This window comes from Nothobranchius furzeri, chromosome 14 (genome assembly GCF_043380555.1).
Source record: "Nothobranchius furzeri strain GRZ-AD chromosome 14, NfurGRZ-RIMD1, whole genome shotgun sequence".
NCBI classification, from domain to species: Eukaryota; Metazoa; Chordata; class Actinopteri; order Cyprinodontiformes; family Nothobranchiidae; genus Nothobranchius; species Nothobranchius furzeri.
The window spans coordinates 23,973,357-23,989,376 of record NC_091754.1 but is presented as its reverse complement, the minus strand read 5'-3'; the positions used below and the strand labels follow the sequence as shown (position 1 = coordinate 23,989,376).

The window sequence follows — 16,020 nt, the reverse complement described above, 5'->3', positions numbered from 1 at the left end:
TAAAAGTACAAATAAAACACTTGAAAAGGTTTGTGCCAATACTGGCTCTTGACTGACAAATATTGGTAAACGTTTTATTATACATTCATTATCAGCATTGACATGACCACATGTAAATCAGAACATCAATCCAAGTTTTCAGATTTCTCAAGCCACATTTTTGCTTTAATTAGTAAAAAAAGTGCATTTTTAGTAAGAAATGTATGTGCTGCACTTATACAAAATACAATGTCTACATTAGTTACAGACACACATACTGTTCAAGCCAAGGGTACATGACTCAAGGGAACGTCTGAACTCTCGTTAATACAGTTTAAAACAAAGTCCCTAAAACTATTAACAATCTTTTGCAAAAAACAAGTAAACATTTTAAAGAAACTTCCAACAGAAGTAGTTGGGCCATATACATATATTTATGCAGTAGCATCGGTGTGCTCTCACCCTCAAATATGATGGAAAGTTTCACATGAGGCCTTGCTTTACTCACTATATTAGGTACGTATAAAATATGTCAATTTGAACCATCGCCTGTTACTAAATCTCAGTTTGCACCATCTGAACTGACAGATAATATAAATATATGTACATGTTACAATAAAAAATGTGATGTTTAATGAAAATCATAAGAAAACATAAAAGTAGTAATAGAATGTATTACTACAAGTGTGAGAACTATGACAAACTAAATGTGATTTAACAATAATGTTTTTTTTTAAAATAGCACAAACGGCTTAGAGTAAAACATCCCAGATGCAACAGAAACAGTCTCCCTGAGCTTCACACAAAATTAACATTTCAACAGTTTGAACTGAAAATGTGTAAGTTTAGGGCTGCAAGATGGATTATTTCACACACGTCAGCCATCAAAGTTTTGGTTTGACAATTAGTTGAAAATATCCACTTGCTGCAGTTAAATGAACTCAGGCAAAAACACAAATTAAGACTGAAGTACAAGCTGAAAACTCAAACCAGACGGACCTGACGTTCTTATGAAACTACAGAACACCTGTGAAGTTCTCTTCAGCTGAACAGGGGAATAGCAGCATCACAACCATCGTTAACATACTGCTCCAGGATCTCATCGATGACGGTACAATCATAATTCACTTGCTCCAAATCCAGATCTGGGATGTAGGAGACGAGAAGACGCCCAACGTTCTTTCGAAGCCTGATCAAACTATAGGAACGAGGAAATAAAGAGGCACGTTTAAATCTAAACAAATAAAAAAACATACTTTAAAACCTACATGAAATAAGTGATCTGCCAGCAGTCCAACCTTTCGTGGTCCTCTGACGTTGAGCCAGAGCCTGCTGAGCCTCCAGCCTCCTCTGATTGTGCGGTTTCCCGTTCTTGCTGCAGACTTGACCTGAGCTCTTCACACTGGGCCGCTAAAGCCGACTTTTCCTCCTCCAGACTGACCAGCTGTTGGTGAAGCCAGAGAAAAAAAAACACCCAAGAGGGCAGAAAAGCAGACCAGCTTTAGAAAGCAGTAACAGAATTTAGGACATCTGCACTCAAGAGTAGTTCAATAACTAAATTCAGCCCCAATCAAAGCTGGGACCCTAACCTTGGAGCGAAGTTCATCCATCTTCTTTTGTCTCTGATCCAGTTCACGAACTAGACCGCCAACCTGCAGAGAAATCTCTTGGACATCTGGTTCTTCACCTGGAGCAGCATTAGCGCCGGTACTGATGTCAGCAGCGTTTGATAAAAACTCTTTGTCCTTCACCAAATCGTGAACCTTCTTCTTGGCCTTCTCAAAGAGACTTCTGTAGTCCTTCTGGACTTCTGTTTGGCAGGCTTGATGAGAGCACTCGCTCTTTACGCTGACCCGCTCCTGCAGCTGGGTGTTAAGTCTTTGCACCTCCTCTTTTAAACTGTCCCTCTCTTGAGCCGTGTCCTGCATGAGCTCCAGCAGCTGATCCTGCTGCTTCTGCACCACAGAGATGTCAGCGAAAAGGGGAGCATATGAAGGTTCAGCGATTTCATCATTTTCCATGTGTGTCACTCCGTTGGACAAAGACTGCTCTCCTCGATTCCCACTCTGACTGGATTCCCCGTTCTCCTGCTTAAGCGTTTGCTGCTGGAGGACGGGGGTGTCTGTGTTGTCTGACATGGCACCATTGTTACTGCACCCTTTCTCCCTCCCTCCAGGTTGGCTTTGACTCTCTGTTTCTAGTTTTACTTTGGAAGCTGCTGTTTGGGTGGAGCTGTTGATCACCTGCGTGCTCGGACCTGCGGCGGTATCCTCTGAACTGAAATCCACCGCTGCATCATCGGTGCATTCTAACAACATGGAGGTCGCCAACTCACTTGCCGCCTCCTCCTCTTTCTTGATTTTAGCAATGCTAGGAGCAGGCTTTTGTGGCTTGGGGGTACTTGATGTCTCCACGATGACAATCTCATCATTGTCGTCATCGTTATCATCATCATCGGTATCATCAGTATCATCATCAGCATCATCATCTACATCTACAGGCACAGAGGAGGACCTCCAGCTCAGATCTCCAGTTGAGGCGTTCTGACAGAAGCCATTTTTTCTTGGTCTTTTTGGCGTACCTTGAGGAGTAACAGGCTGAGGTCGTTTTCCCCTGACCAGAATAAACACGATTTTTATTAATTATGTTGTAATGAAATTGTTAAATTAAACACCAGAAGCTTCATACCTCTGGGCTTCCACTGACAGGGAACAAACATTGGTAATGACTGGAAGTCCAGTGTTACGGTAGGGGGTGACGGGGCTCCCTAAAAGGGATAAAACATCTGATCACATCAACGTTTTTCCCTCAACCCTTTAAAGCAGCGCTATTCAATTCTGGGCCTCAAGGGTCTGTAACCAGCACGTTTTTGTGGTTTCTCTGGTCCAACACACTAGATTCAGTGGTTGAATCTACTGTGCAGGAGCTCATCAAGTTCTGCAGAAGCCTGTTAATCACCTACTAATTGATATCAGGGGTGTTGAAGCAGGGTTAAACCCAAAACGTCCTCTATACCAGCCCTCTAAGGCTGGAATTGAATAGCCCTGCTTTGAAGTCTTTCTTTACTTACCAGTGTGTGAACTAGTGGGGGTCGGAGAGGACTCTGCCTTGACAGCGCCCCCTCGTTGTAACCTACTCCTCGACGTAGATGGAGTGGAAGGAGACTGGACAGAAAACAAACACAAAAAATTATTTCTAATCACATCCAGTTCAATAGTAATTAATATTGAAACATTTTAACCGCTTTCTCAATTAATCAATTTATACTTATGAGATGAAAACGCTCATAAACACGATCTCTGAGTGTAAACGGAGACCTTGGTTGATAAAAAGAAGTTAGGACAGTAATTCATCTCATATCAACATAGATATGCATCCTATTTGTTGCATACCTGTAAACTTAGAAGATGTGAAGAAGGTGACAACATAAAAAATGCAGCTGGTTTTTGGACCATTTCTAAGAGCTACATTTTTTCTGACTGTGATAATACTAAAGTGCGTCTTCCACGTTCAACACATGTTGAAGCCCTTATGTTGTAACAGGTCTAAACTTTATATTTTCATTAAAAAAGGAAGATATCTGAGAGAAAAAGGTGCTATTACTGTTTCAACTAGGCTCTCCTAGCTCATCCGTCTAAAAACAGCACTTCTTGCTGGAAACCGGAAGTGAAGTTGCTCAAGGAAAACGTTCCTGACTCTGCTCCAAAAGAATTTGCAGCAGCAGCACAAAGATCCAAATTCTGAATCCGAACATACGTTTATGTTACATACTGAAAGTGCACAGCCAAACAGGTTTGAGCCAGCAGCATTAGTTGATGGGAACAAGCAAAAGAGGGATACATAATTTAACTGGTAAAAGAAGAGCTGCTGAAGCATGGGGAACTTCAAAATGCACACTGTCTTGGAAACACGAACTGGTAAGTGCATTTTTATTTGAATACCGTAAATCCTCTAATATGGGCACGGGCCTTTATTTACTCAAGCACATTCTGGTTCAGGTCTTTATTGGAAGGAGGCCAGAATTAGATTTCAATTTGAGCAAAATAAACAACCAGTAGCATGAATAAAAACAGGATTTTGTGTCTATCTGAACCTATAAAACACTAGGTCTGTTTATTGAGTTTTGTGTCCAACTCCATGCTAACCTTTGTCTCCCTCCTCTTGGCAGTCTTGCTCCCTTTTTGTTTGCTGCAGCTAGATCCATTTTCTGCTTTTTCCAGTATCTAATTCTTTTCGGGTCAATGTTAAAATGTTTAGCAGCTTGCTCCCCAGAGCGCTCTGCAACATATTCCAGCACCTTCTCTTGTCACATTAGTGCTGATATTCAGCAACAGGACAAGTTGATGTCAAATTTACGCCTCCTCTTTGGCTCTGCAGCTGCCATGGTAAACGTTGGCCCAGCTGCGACTGAAGTCTCTCATGCAAATCGAGAAGGTCCCGGCTGCGGACTGCAGAGACTGATATTGGGCGGAGTCGGACATTCAATGGGTGTGGCCATTTAGTATGCAGAGTCTGACCTACAAATGAGAACTCCCCCGGCTGCAGATCACAGACTGATACGGGACCTTGTCACGGAGAATGGATCGGAACGAGCAAAGGTGAATAGAGGGTCATTGTTGAAAACATACTCTTGTTGCTTTTACTGCAGGGAGCTTCATTGTACATAACAGGTCTTCAGTGAATTCATTAGTGGGTTTAAATGTAAAATAAAAAATCAAACATTTATACATTTAGTTGACTTTATAATAATTTTAAGTGCATTTGTTCTTTTTTTACAACATATGAGATAGCAACAATATTCATATTCACGCGTTTGTCCATTGAACTGTCAGTAAATTCGGATTTCTTTTTGTTTACAGTATTTCGTGAGTGACGCTAATTATGTTTATGTTTATGTATTTAGCAGATGCTTTTGTCCAAAGCGACTTACAAGTGATAATGTTATCGTTAGCAATAAGTTTTAGCTGTGCTCAACTCTGGAAGACCCAGAAACAGAAGAAAAATCATTTCAACCTTTCAGATTATTATTAAAGGTTCTTTGGACTTTGGAAATGAAAACTTTCTTTTCCCAATATTTTTGTTTTTGGCAATATTTCCCACAAGCTATTTACAACAAGGAAGGGATGTTTTTCTACTGGAAAAAACAACTAAATGTTTCATTTGCATCACTGATTGCTTATCCTTTTGTCCCAGATCAGACTAAAAGGAATGCTGATGGTTGGATCCATCATCCAAGTGTTGGCCATGTCACCTATTTATGAATTGAAAGGCAGACTTCCTAGCCTGACTAAATAAATGTATTATTTAGTCTGGCAACGCTCCATTGACGGCTCTTGGTTGTGGGGTGGGTTCTACCGTTGTCTTTCAAATGATCTCCGCCCGCTACTGGACAATGAATGTGGCAACAGCCATCGGTAAATCAATCAATCAACTAAATGAGGCGGTCCGCAGTTGAAGGAGAAAACACAATTTTTTCAAAAAAAAAAAAAAAAAAAAAAAAAAAAGCACTTAAATACATCTATCTGCTCCTGATTCTAATGAAGCCCAAGTTCTAATAGTCCAAAATTGATGTAAAAGCATTTCAAACGAGCTGTTGCCATCTTGTTTCACTCCGTTGCATCATCCCACCCACCAGGCGTATAGAGTGCCCTGATTGGCCCACAAAGCAGATAAAGCTCTGTGATTTGTTGACTAAGCAGATAGAGCACTATGATTGGCCCACCATTATGGACCAATCACAGCTCTTTATGTGTTTGAAACCCCTCTAGAGAGCTGTGATTGGCCAGCCAGGATGCTGTTAGGGGCTGCAGAGGTTCCAGTGGAGTGTTCCTAGACCAAACTTTGCAGAGCAAGAATTTGGTCTAGTTCACTAGGCTACAGACTTCCCTCACAGGCTGCTAATATTCATTCTCAGACAAACAAAGACAGGATGTTATTGTTCCAGAATATTCTGAGGTTATAACATTGATAGGTGGCTCTCAAGGCAACCAGAAACCAGTTTTATATTGAAATGCTTTTCTTTTTTATAATTGATTGCACAATACCTGAAGAATAGGAAAGATCTACCCGTTCATATTTTCTCCTTGAGCCTAGCAAGAGAAAGAGGCTGAGCAGAACCTGAAAAAGAATCTAGGCTACATACCGTGTGTGTGATGTTTACAGTTGGCCATGGCTATCGGGATCCCGAACAAAGCCTCCTGTTTTAATGTTTTATGATTATTTTACTCGTACTGTGAAATAAAAATGTAAGATCATCATACTACATACATACCAAGTGTGATTAAAAAATATGTCTCTAATTTTATAAATGTCACAAAGTATTTTAATGTTTTATGGTTACTTTACTGTATGTGAAGTGAAAATTTACTAATGTTTATGCTCAAATTCTCTCCATGAGTCTATTTTTAAAGTAATTTTGCACATGTTCACAAAGCCTCCTATTTTAATGTTTTATGATTACTTTACTCATGTTTACTATGTACCCCTGAGTGACCAACTATGCCTGTTAAAACTGCAACCCACCAATGTCACAATAAATTAACAGAGTAAAAGTAGGGCAGCATTTATGACCTTTAACTTCTGTTGTTATTAAAAACAAGAATGAAGGGTCTCCATAAAGGTGGTGGAAGGTGCCATATGAATAAACTTGATGATGAGGCAGATATTAGTGTAAACACAAACACCAGGGTAAGTTCCTCTGCAAAATCGACAACATAAGACTTCAAAGATTTGACAGGAGGTTAAAAACAAGAGTTAGTAACAAATTAATGTACTGTTTGATTGAGCTGCTGCACCAGGTTTTCATGTTGCCGCCCTAAAGCTTCTCCTTGCTTCTTTAATGACTTCAAGCGACGCTCTTCAAGATGCTTTAGTTCCAGCTGATTGGAAAAAAAAGAAGAAACAGATAAAAACAGTGGTTTGGTTGCTTTAAAACCATTGATACAAATCTCAGAAGAAAATGTGATGCTTACCTGTATTTTCTGTTCCTGTTTCTTTCTGTCCTCCCTCTCCCTGTAAGAAGCAAAGCTTTACGGTAAGAACTCCCATCATCAGCTAGCCATCTTATCTTCACTTTGCTCTCCCATAAGGAAGCCTAATAAGTCTAAACCATTAATTACACTTAGGAAAAAAATAGGCAACCTTTTGATAATATATTTACTCACTGCTGTTTATATGTCTTGCGGTATGAAGGCTGGTCATCATCAGAGTCCTCTGGCTCCTCTTCTACAAGACAGCTCCTAAAAAGAAAATGGGGAGTGGAAAAATAAACTATTATGGTTGGATTGGAGTTGATACTTGTATATGTGGATGTCCCAATGAAAATTAAAACAGTTTTCTACATAATAAAATGTGCAGTCTGAACAATCTGTGTGAAGTACACTACTGCAAGGTCATTTTTGGGGTGAAAATAGGGCGGTACCAACCTCAAAACCAAGCTTGCCATAAATGGCATGCTCTGCTTACAAGAGTAGACTCTAATGGCTAATATGTCAGTTTTTACACAATCAGGTGTACTCTGAGCTACTAAAGCAAGTTTCATATCTACATCATTTATTTTAGGGATAAAGGAGATGGGTCACAAATCTCAGCTGCACCAACTTCCCCTGCAAAATGCAAACCAACCCTCTATCCTCCAAATGTTGTGATTTAGTGATGCTAATATATAATAATAATGCATTGAACTTATGTAGCGCTTTTCTAGACACCCAAAGACGCTTTCACACACTCTCACATTCACACACTGCTAGTGATGGTAAGCTACTTGTAGCCACAGCCGCCCTGGGGAGGTCTGACAGAGGCGAGGCTGCCATTTGGCACCGTCGGCCCCTCTGACCACCACTAACACAGGCAAGTTGGGTGAAGTGTCTTGCCCAAGGACACAACAGAGGGATACCCCTGGCGGGAGCTGGAATTGAACCCATGACCCTCCGATCATGAGGCAACCCTTCTCTACCACCTGAGCTACTGCTGCCCCTATAAAAAAAAAAAAATATATATATATATATATATATGTGTGTGTGTGTGTGTGTGTGTACACACTTCACTTCTACAACCTGTAATGTTTAAGGATGTAACTCTGCTGCTTTCTGTCATTGTGTCTTTGTTGTACCGTGTAACTAAGCGTAACTTTCCATATTGTTCAGGTGTCTCGAGTTCCTGGACCAGGTCACACTTGCAAATGAAATTTGTTATCTCAGGGAGGTTTCACCTGGTTTCCACCTGTAATGGAATATTAATATGAAGGTGGAAGGCGCAAATCTCAGCAGAAAGGCTCTTCTTGGCACAACCCCTGACGCACCGGATAATGTCACCCAGCCATAATTACACAATATCACACGAGGGGGAGTGCATTGTTGCTGAATATCAGCAGAGGCGTGAATCACATCAGTGCTGATATTCAGCAACAGAACAAGTCTTTGTTTGGATATGTATATTTTTTGTTCTGCCACACATCATCTATGAATCAAATTGATGTAGCCTAGTATTTTGAGTCTGTTTGAAGCATCCCACCTGTGCCCACTCACTGCCATAATCTCCCTCGCTTCGAGTCCCACATCGGACAGTTTCTGTATGGCCGTGGCTCTCAGGCTGTGGTTGGTGTATGACGTGTGTGTCCCTGCCTCCTTGCACATCCTGGGTAACATCTGAGACAGCTGATTTACTCCCAGTGGAACAGTGTTATACCAGTAGCTGTCTCCCGGTGATGTAACTCTCCTCGGCTGCAGAAACAGGGCCTGTGCACCAGGTGGAATTTTCTGCAGGTATTTTTCTAGCGACGCAACTGGGCAGAGTGCATTTCCTTGCTCCTCATACATAGTGCCCCTCATGTTTTCTCTGTCTCTTTCCAGGGGGTCTTTATGATTTTTTGTTATTTCGTTGAACGTCATGGTAAAATATTTAGCTCCGTTGTCATCACATTTAAGGATGAATGAGTCAGGTTTGAGATGCCGATTCCCCTCTTTCCCCCTGCGTCCAAAGTGCAACTGAATATCATACCAGACCTTGTTTAGTAAGCCTTTCGGGTTGTCTGGACTCAGAGCTGCAGAATATTTTAAGATGCGCTGGTCTTCAGGAGAGATCGGGGGATGGTATGTTGTTGTGTCCTTCCCTGCCTTTCTTATCTTTTTGATGACTCCTTTGAAAACATTGTTAGCTGGTATAAACTCTGGGTCCTGCGTTAAATTCCATGAGCGGCTCACCGGCGGCTCATTAACATAACGATTCAATCCAGCCCGAAGTCCGAGGTAGCTGCTGATGCTGTAGCGCTCCCCTTTAGCTGTCCGGATAGATCCATAAAACTCCCTTAACACCGTGTTCAGCTCGGGCTTCTCAACTTGCTGAAAGTTCACCTGGATATGTTTTAGATTGAGCCAAGTCTGAAAGCAGTTCAGAGCCCAGGCTGTCTGCCTCACAGTGTTGACTTCATTTTTGCTCTTCTCCAATTCGTCGAGGTCCGCCGTTGACATGTCAGCACACCTGGTTTGCGCTGATGTATTCAGTCCGCTTTCCTTTCCCTCAGTCTGATGACCATTCATATTGTAGCTCGAATGTAATCTGAGGAAATATGTCCATCTTTGATGTGCGAAGTCGGTGAATATCCAAGAGTTAACAAAAGTAACGTTAACGATTAGCGGTTAGAACGCCTGCGCACAGCGGAGTGATACTGTTTGTGAACAGTCCCAGTGTTGTTACAGCTCAATATCAGCACTCTTGGAAAGTCTCTTGAACAATCAAATCACTCGGTCGGAACTAACTGTTGTATAAAGAATTTTAACGTTATCTGGCCTTTCAAGAAAAAAAAAAAGAGAGCCACCATTTCATCAGTTTGGAGTCCTGTTGATGCCATCGTCCATGTGCAGCACCGAGACGCGCTCTGCTCTTGCTCCGCTCTAAATCAGCTTCTCTTTTCGCCGCAAACCTTTCAAATATAGTTCAACGTTTTCGAGTCGTTTTTGGCACATTTTCTACCATAACTACTAACGTAAACGGACCTACGTAACCGCTCAACAGTATGCTAGGAGATCTATTCGGGGACATTGTCTGCCGATGAGGTCACACAATATGATTGGCTGTTGGCACGTCGATGTAGATTTTGGATGGTCCGAACAATTTGGGGGCGTTACGTTCATAGGCATGATTGACACGCCACTGGGTGCTGGAGAGCGTAACAGCATCGCCGCCATATTGGGTGGGTTCTTCACTCCCAAAACCCAACTGGAGTCAACACAGGGTGAGCAACTGTGCCCGTTTTTAGTCCTGCCTAAGGTTGCAACACCTAGCACATTATTGAAAACATATCTCTGTTGACTTTTCTAGCCTAACTGTTGGGATTTTATATATTTATTTATTTGGTTTAATTATATTTATGTAAATGATAAATATCCCGCACTTGTATATACAAGAAGAGGCTGCAGTGGGTTGTACGCTCTGCTGAGAAGGTCGTTGACTGCATACTTCTCTCTATACAGGACCTGTACACCTCCAGGACATTGAGGTGTGTAGGCTGGATCACAGATGATCCGTGTCAAACTGGACAGCCTTTTTGACTCGCTCCCATCTGGCAGGAGCAGGAGCAGAGCCAGAACGTAGCAAATGGGTGGACCTAGAAAAATCTGGATGGGCCTAATTAATTTCAAAGCTCAAATGAGATGTACGCGTGCACGTCAAAATTACATGTTTTAATAAAATCTCTCAAGCCACAAATAATCCTATGATACAAGATTATATATTAGATACTTATTCCATGGATCTCTGTTAAATTTCAATTTTAAGGACTGTTACCGACGTTGGACTCCCGCTCTGGGCCAAGACTTGCACACTCTCTCGTGTGGATTTTTGACTGTTCTTCATGCTCCAGATAGCTGTGAAGCAAACAGTATTGATGTCTGAATGCTGGTGGCAAGCTTTACAGATTTACTCTCAGGTGGAGCATCAAAGCGTCTGCTTTTAATGTCACGCCTGATACTTAAAACTTTGTTATTGTTTTTGAATGCTTTGTAATTCTGACCAGACACAGAGTCGGAGCTCCCTCCGTCTCCTACACATCTTTGGGGGGCAGATCTGTGGTCCCTCACACTCTATTGGACGCTTTTATAGAGAAACCTTACATAAACAAGCGCGTGTACACACACAGGTGCTCACATGGTGCTCTCATAAGTATGGACTTGGGCACGTTCAACACGTCTTAAGGCTGTCGTTGCCTCTAAATGCACTATGATTTATTATCGTGTTATTGTTCAGTTAATCAATGCTGATTGTATATTTCGTCAAGTTGACGCAGCGATAGCTTGCTCCTGTTGTATTGTTGTTGTGTCCTATTTTTTTTCTATTTTCTCTTTCTGCAGGTCTAGAAGCAGACTCTTGTTCATTATTGTTTATTTTTGTGGACCCAGGGGCGACCACCCCTGCCAGGGACCCAGCAGAGCCCAGGGACCCAGACCCCACCAGACAGCCACCGGGATTGATCAGGCGGACGCCAAAAATCTTTAACCCCCTGACCCGGGAGCCACAAACACTCAGGCAGACCAAGGCACCACACTCCACACCAGGTGTGGCAGGGGGAGGGGAGACAAAGATCTATATCATAAAAAGAAGTCCCAGGAGAAGAGAGAAGTCAAAGGCCCCACCTGACATATACAGTCATACACAAACACAGTCACACACACCCTCCCTCATGCTCACACATACACATATAACCAAAGAACATCCTAGCGCGCACAACGTTCTCACTCTAAAAAAAAAAAAAACTGTAAAATGGGCGAGAAACGCTGGCAGCGAATGAGTTAAGTAAAAACAACATCCTGTGGTAAAATGTGGTAACTGCAACCACTTTAAACAACTCTGGAGTTTTTTCCCAGCTCTCGCCGTCTAATTACAATTGTTTGCGCTGCAGTATTAGCTTGTAGGAGGCACGTTAACCCCACACTCACTGATGGCAAGTTACGCCCCCCTTTTAGAAAGGAGAAAAAGAAACTCAGTAGGATGTAAAAAGTATTCAAAACCTAGAAATTATGAGCTCAACCCTGCAAAGGTACAACCAGAAATGTGGCTCATTAATGGTTCGCTCCTGCCCAGTCTGCTTTAAATCAATTTGATATCTTATAAAAACAGATGGTGTGCATTTATTTCTTTGTTGTGCATCACTGATTTGGCTGGTAATGAGTTTCTTTATCTTGTTTAAAATAGTTCATGTTGATTCATCCATAACGTCTCTGGTTACCTGAACTGAGGATCCGGGTTCATCTTGCAGAACCATTTGTCTGGGAGCTTGCTGCAGTCAATCCCATCTGGAAGTTTACGCCAGCGCAAACAGTCATCACACTGGGCCCAATTCTGATCTGGTCGCTTCCTAAAGAGTACATTTGGTTACACACAAATGAACAGAGAACACACGAATACTTTATACTGTGCTAAGATGTCCAATTTACACAGTGTACAACAACAAGCTCTTTTGGCGAGTTTGTCCTTGAATGGGACGAGAAGCAGAGGCTGAGTTGTTTAGGCAAGGAAAGCTTTATTTATATAACACATTAAAAGGAGACATAACATGCAATGTGCTTTCCAGTTAGCAAGAATAGCAAGAACATTCACAATTAAAATACACACAAATGAAATTTAGATTTAAACGTTAAAAAGAAAAAGACTAAGTTAAAGGGTGAGCAGTTCTAGGGCAGAAGGTGCAGTATAAGAAACGGTCATTCAAATAATGATGAATACATGAAGGTTTTCAATTTTGAATAAAAAGTTACTAGAGTTGGGGCATATTTGTAGTCATGAGGTAGCAGCTAAAATCAGCACCCCCCTGTTTGGTTCTGACCTGGGGTTCTGCCAGCTGACCGCTTCCTAAGGATCTCAGAGCCCTACTGGGTGTACACACAGGAAGGAGATCCAACATGTACTCTGGCTCCATGACATTCAGTTCTAGTAGAAACAAGTTAAATATTGATTCTGTAATTAATTTAAGACCAGGAGTGATGTGCTCGGTTCTCTTGGTCCTAGTTAAGACTCTAGCAGCAACATTCTGAATAAGCTGCAGTTGCTTCACAGCTTTTTAGAGAAGACTTGTCAAAAGACCATTGCAATAGTCCAGCCTGCTGGAGATGAACACATAAATGAGTTTCTCTAGGCCCTGTCTGGACATGAGACCTCTGAGTCTTGCTATTTGATGAAGATGATAAAACGCTGATCTAGTTATAGCCTTAATGTGACCAGTGAAGCTCAGGTCTGAATCAATTGTGACACCAAGATTTATAACCCGAGTTTTTGTCTTTATTCCTCTGGTGCCAAGCTGAGCAATGACCTCCATCCTATCCTTCTTATTTCCAAAGACAACTTCAATCTTGTCTTTGTTTAACTGGAAGACGTTTGATTGTATCCAGTCAAGAACTTGCTCCAAACACTGACAGAGTGAGTCTAGAGGACCACAGTAACTAGGTGATGGAGCTAGGTAGATTTGGGTGTCAGCTGCTTAACTATGATAAGCAATGTTGTTATTTACATGAAAGAAGTGCTGCCATACCATCTAATCTTCATAGGGAAAGGAGCTCAGAGGGAAAGGAGCTTTGTACTGTTGAAACTAGTTCAGCATAAACTTGTTTGGGGGATTTGCGGTAGGTGTGTGTGTCGGAACGCTGTCCATTTAAACTAGGGATGCACTGATACAAAATTTTTGGCTAATATCTGATATCAATACTGATGTTACGGTAGACATCAAATATTACTGAAATAAAACATATTTCAATACACTTTTGACATCATGTAAAAAGAAACCACACCACCTACACTGAATCTCTGCTTCTGTTAAGCACCTGCACAATCCAGAGCTGCATCACTAACACCATTACACCTTTAAACAAATAACTCCTTATAAAACACTCGTGCAAATAACAAGATGGAAATTAACTTTGGTTAATATCGGCCCAGTGTTCCTTATTGGACAGACAGCAGTATGTTAAAAAATGACCAACATTGGCTGACACTGATGTCAATATATTGTAGGGGTTGCATGACTTAATTTTTTAAAAAGTCGACAGTCAATTAATGAAAATCAAGTCGACTTTGACTAGTCGTTGATGACGTCATACACCTGAAGCGGCGCCGGGGGGGAGGGGGGGTCGTTTGGTTCGCTAGAGTTTGACAATTAAAATTGCGCCCACATTTTCAAAGTTAAATATCTCTTAACAACGGTAGTTTCTGCTTCAGCCCTCTCCCCCTCCCCCTGCGCAGCAGCCGCAAACTCACTGATACGCCTGCAGCCTCTCAGAGTTCCTGCTGCTCTAAACTTTAAAATAATTATTTCATTTTCTGTTCCTCACTTCTGATTACCTTCAATGGTGTCTGTTTGTTGCAACTACCAGGTACAAAAACTAACTTGTTTTTATTTGACTATTTTTTCTGTCCTGTCTGTTTATTATCTTCCTGCATCTCCTCTCAATCCTAAAGAAAAACTGCTACCTGCCTTCATATATATTCACCTTATGAGTAGGGATGCACCAATACCTCTTTTTTCCAAACCGATGCGATACCAATACTTGGATCTGAGTACTCGCCGATTACCAATACCGATACTTCCACCACAAAAAAAATGCAAAATGCAATGATTTGGAATACAGATTTTATTTTCTTCTCTTCTTTCAACAGGAAAAGACTGTGAGGTAGATAAAAAGTAAAATATATGAATGGAAATCATCACAAAACTAAAATATTAGGTGAACAGAAATGACAAGTTACAGTGAAGCCATTTTCAAGCAACTGCATTGGTATCGGTTCCTGGTATCGGTTAACTTTTACCGATACTGGTATTGGTATCGGTGCATCCCTACTTATAAGTTACCTTTGAACTGCAGTTCTAAAAGATCTACAGAACGCAGAACAGCGGAGTGCGAGCTGCTCGCCGGCTGCATCAGTGAGGTGCATCACAGGAGGACAAAACAGGTGATGCGCCCCGCTACACAGCAGTGAAAAGCATCAGGCACAAATAAAAGACAGAAAACATAAAAGGAAATGAGCCGACATGAACGATCGCGTGTTAAATCTGTTTTTGAGGTGGTGACACCTGATTTGATAATGTTACTGTGGCCGTGCTCAGGACGCAGATGTCTGGAGTGCGTCAACGATCAGAGCTTTGCATGCGCAAGCTGGTTAAGGTTAGGATGGGGGTGAGGGGGCAGTTAAATTGCAAAAGGGAAAAGGTCACAATTTGGTTAAATGTTCGTTTTACAGCGGGTGTCAGTACCGACGCTCTGGCACAGCGCGTCGCCTCCGCCTCCCGACGTGCAGGGGTTCGTCACCTGCTGTCTTTTCCGAGGACTGCATCTTGTCGGTCATTATCACATGACAGAGACTAGTCTATGACAGGCATAAAAAGTCACTACAGAGCGGTGAAGTCGACTAGTTGACTAGTCGACTAGTTCATACAACCCCTAGTATATTGTGCATCCCTAATTTACATGGAGGGTTCCAGAGAGGTCATCAAAGGAAGATCAGGTGAAATGCACCGCTCTTCAACGACCACATGATGTTCAGAGCTTTTGTGTCAACCAAGATTTTTTCTTCATGGAGCAGGTGTATGAGAGCAGTTTGAATGTGATCAACCCCATAATTCACAAAACAGTACTCACATGGTATCTTCCACTGGTACGGTGTCGTTTGGATTATCCTTTTTCCTTCGGTAGCGGATTTCTTGCCAGTATTCCTCCAGTTTAATTCCCAAATTCATCATGGTTTTTCTGTCCCATGAAATAAACATGTCACACACCCTTGAACGTGTTAAACTATACAATTTTATCCTTAAAATGGTTAGGTGAGTGGGTGAATTTATCGACCATCAATGATATATGCCAACAATTTTTTAAGAGTGATTTTTTGCAAAAGTCTTGCAGATGGGACATTACATACTTCCAGGTCAAATCAGCTTCAACACTAATGGGCTTGACACACGGGAGGCGACAAACGACAGCGATCAGCGAAATCAGTCGCTGTCGCTTTTATTACCCGACACACGGGAGGCGATCCGCGGAAGCGGCAAAGCCGTCTAAGCGT

The 16,020-nt window shown here is 41.8% G+C and overlaps 1 protein-coding gene across 4 annotated transcripts in view; it reads right to left on the bottom strand.

Moving 5' to 3' along the window:
* Nucleotides 1–135: 135 nt before the first annotated feature.
* morc3a (MORC family CW-type zinc finger 3a) overlaps nt 136–16,020 on the bottom strand; it is a 30,028-nt gene continuing 14,143 nt past the window's right edge. For 2 of the 4 annotated variants that reach the window (XM_015966323.3, XM_070544459.1), the window contains 10 exons: nt 15,600–15,707; nt 12,200–12,328; nt 7,143–7,217; nt 6,951–6,990; nt 6,753–6,857; nt 3,050–3,143; nt 2,668–2,746; nt 1,569–2,592; nt 1,278–1,423; nt 136–1,177 (listed from right to left, as the gene is read on the bottom strand). In XM_015966323.3, coding sequence (XP_015821809.1) covers nt 1,021–1,177; nt 1,278–1,423; nt 1,569–2,592; nt 2,668–2,746; nt 3,050–3,143; nt 6,753–6,857; nt 6,951–6,990; nt 7,143–7,217; nt 12,200–12,328; nt 15,600–15,707 — 1,957 coding nt within the window. In that variant the 3' untranslated portion in view covers nt 136–1,020. Of the gene's footprint in view, nt 1,178–1,277; nt 1,424–1,568; nt 2,593–2,667; nt 2,747–3,049; nt 3,144–6,752; nt 6,858–6,950; nt 6,991–7,142; nt 7,218–8,490; nt 9,721–12,199; nt 12,329–15,599; nt 15,708–16,020 lie in introns of those variants that run through there. The other 2 variants (XM_015966324.3, XM_015966325.3) reach the window with 2 other exon arrangements.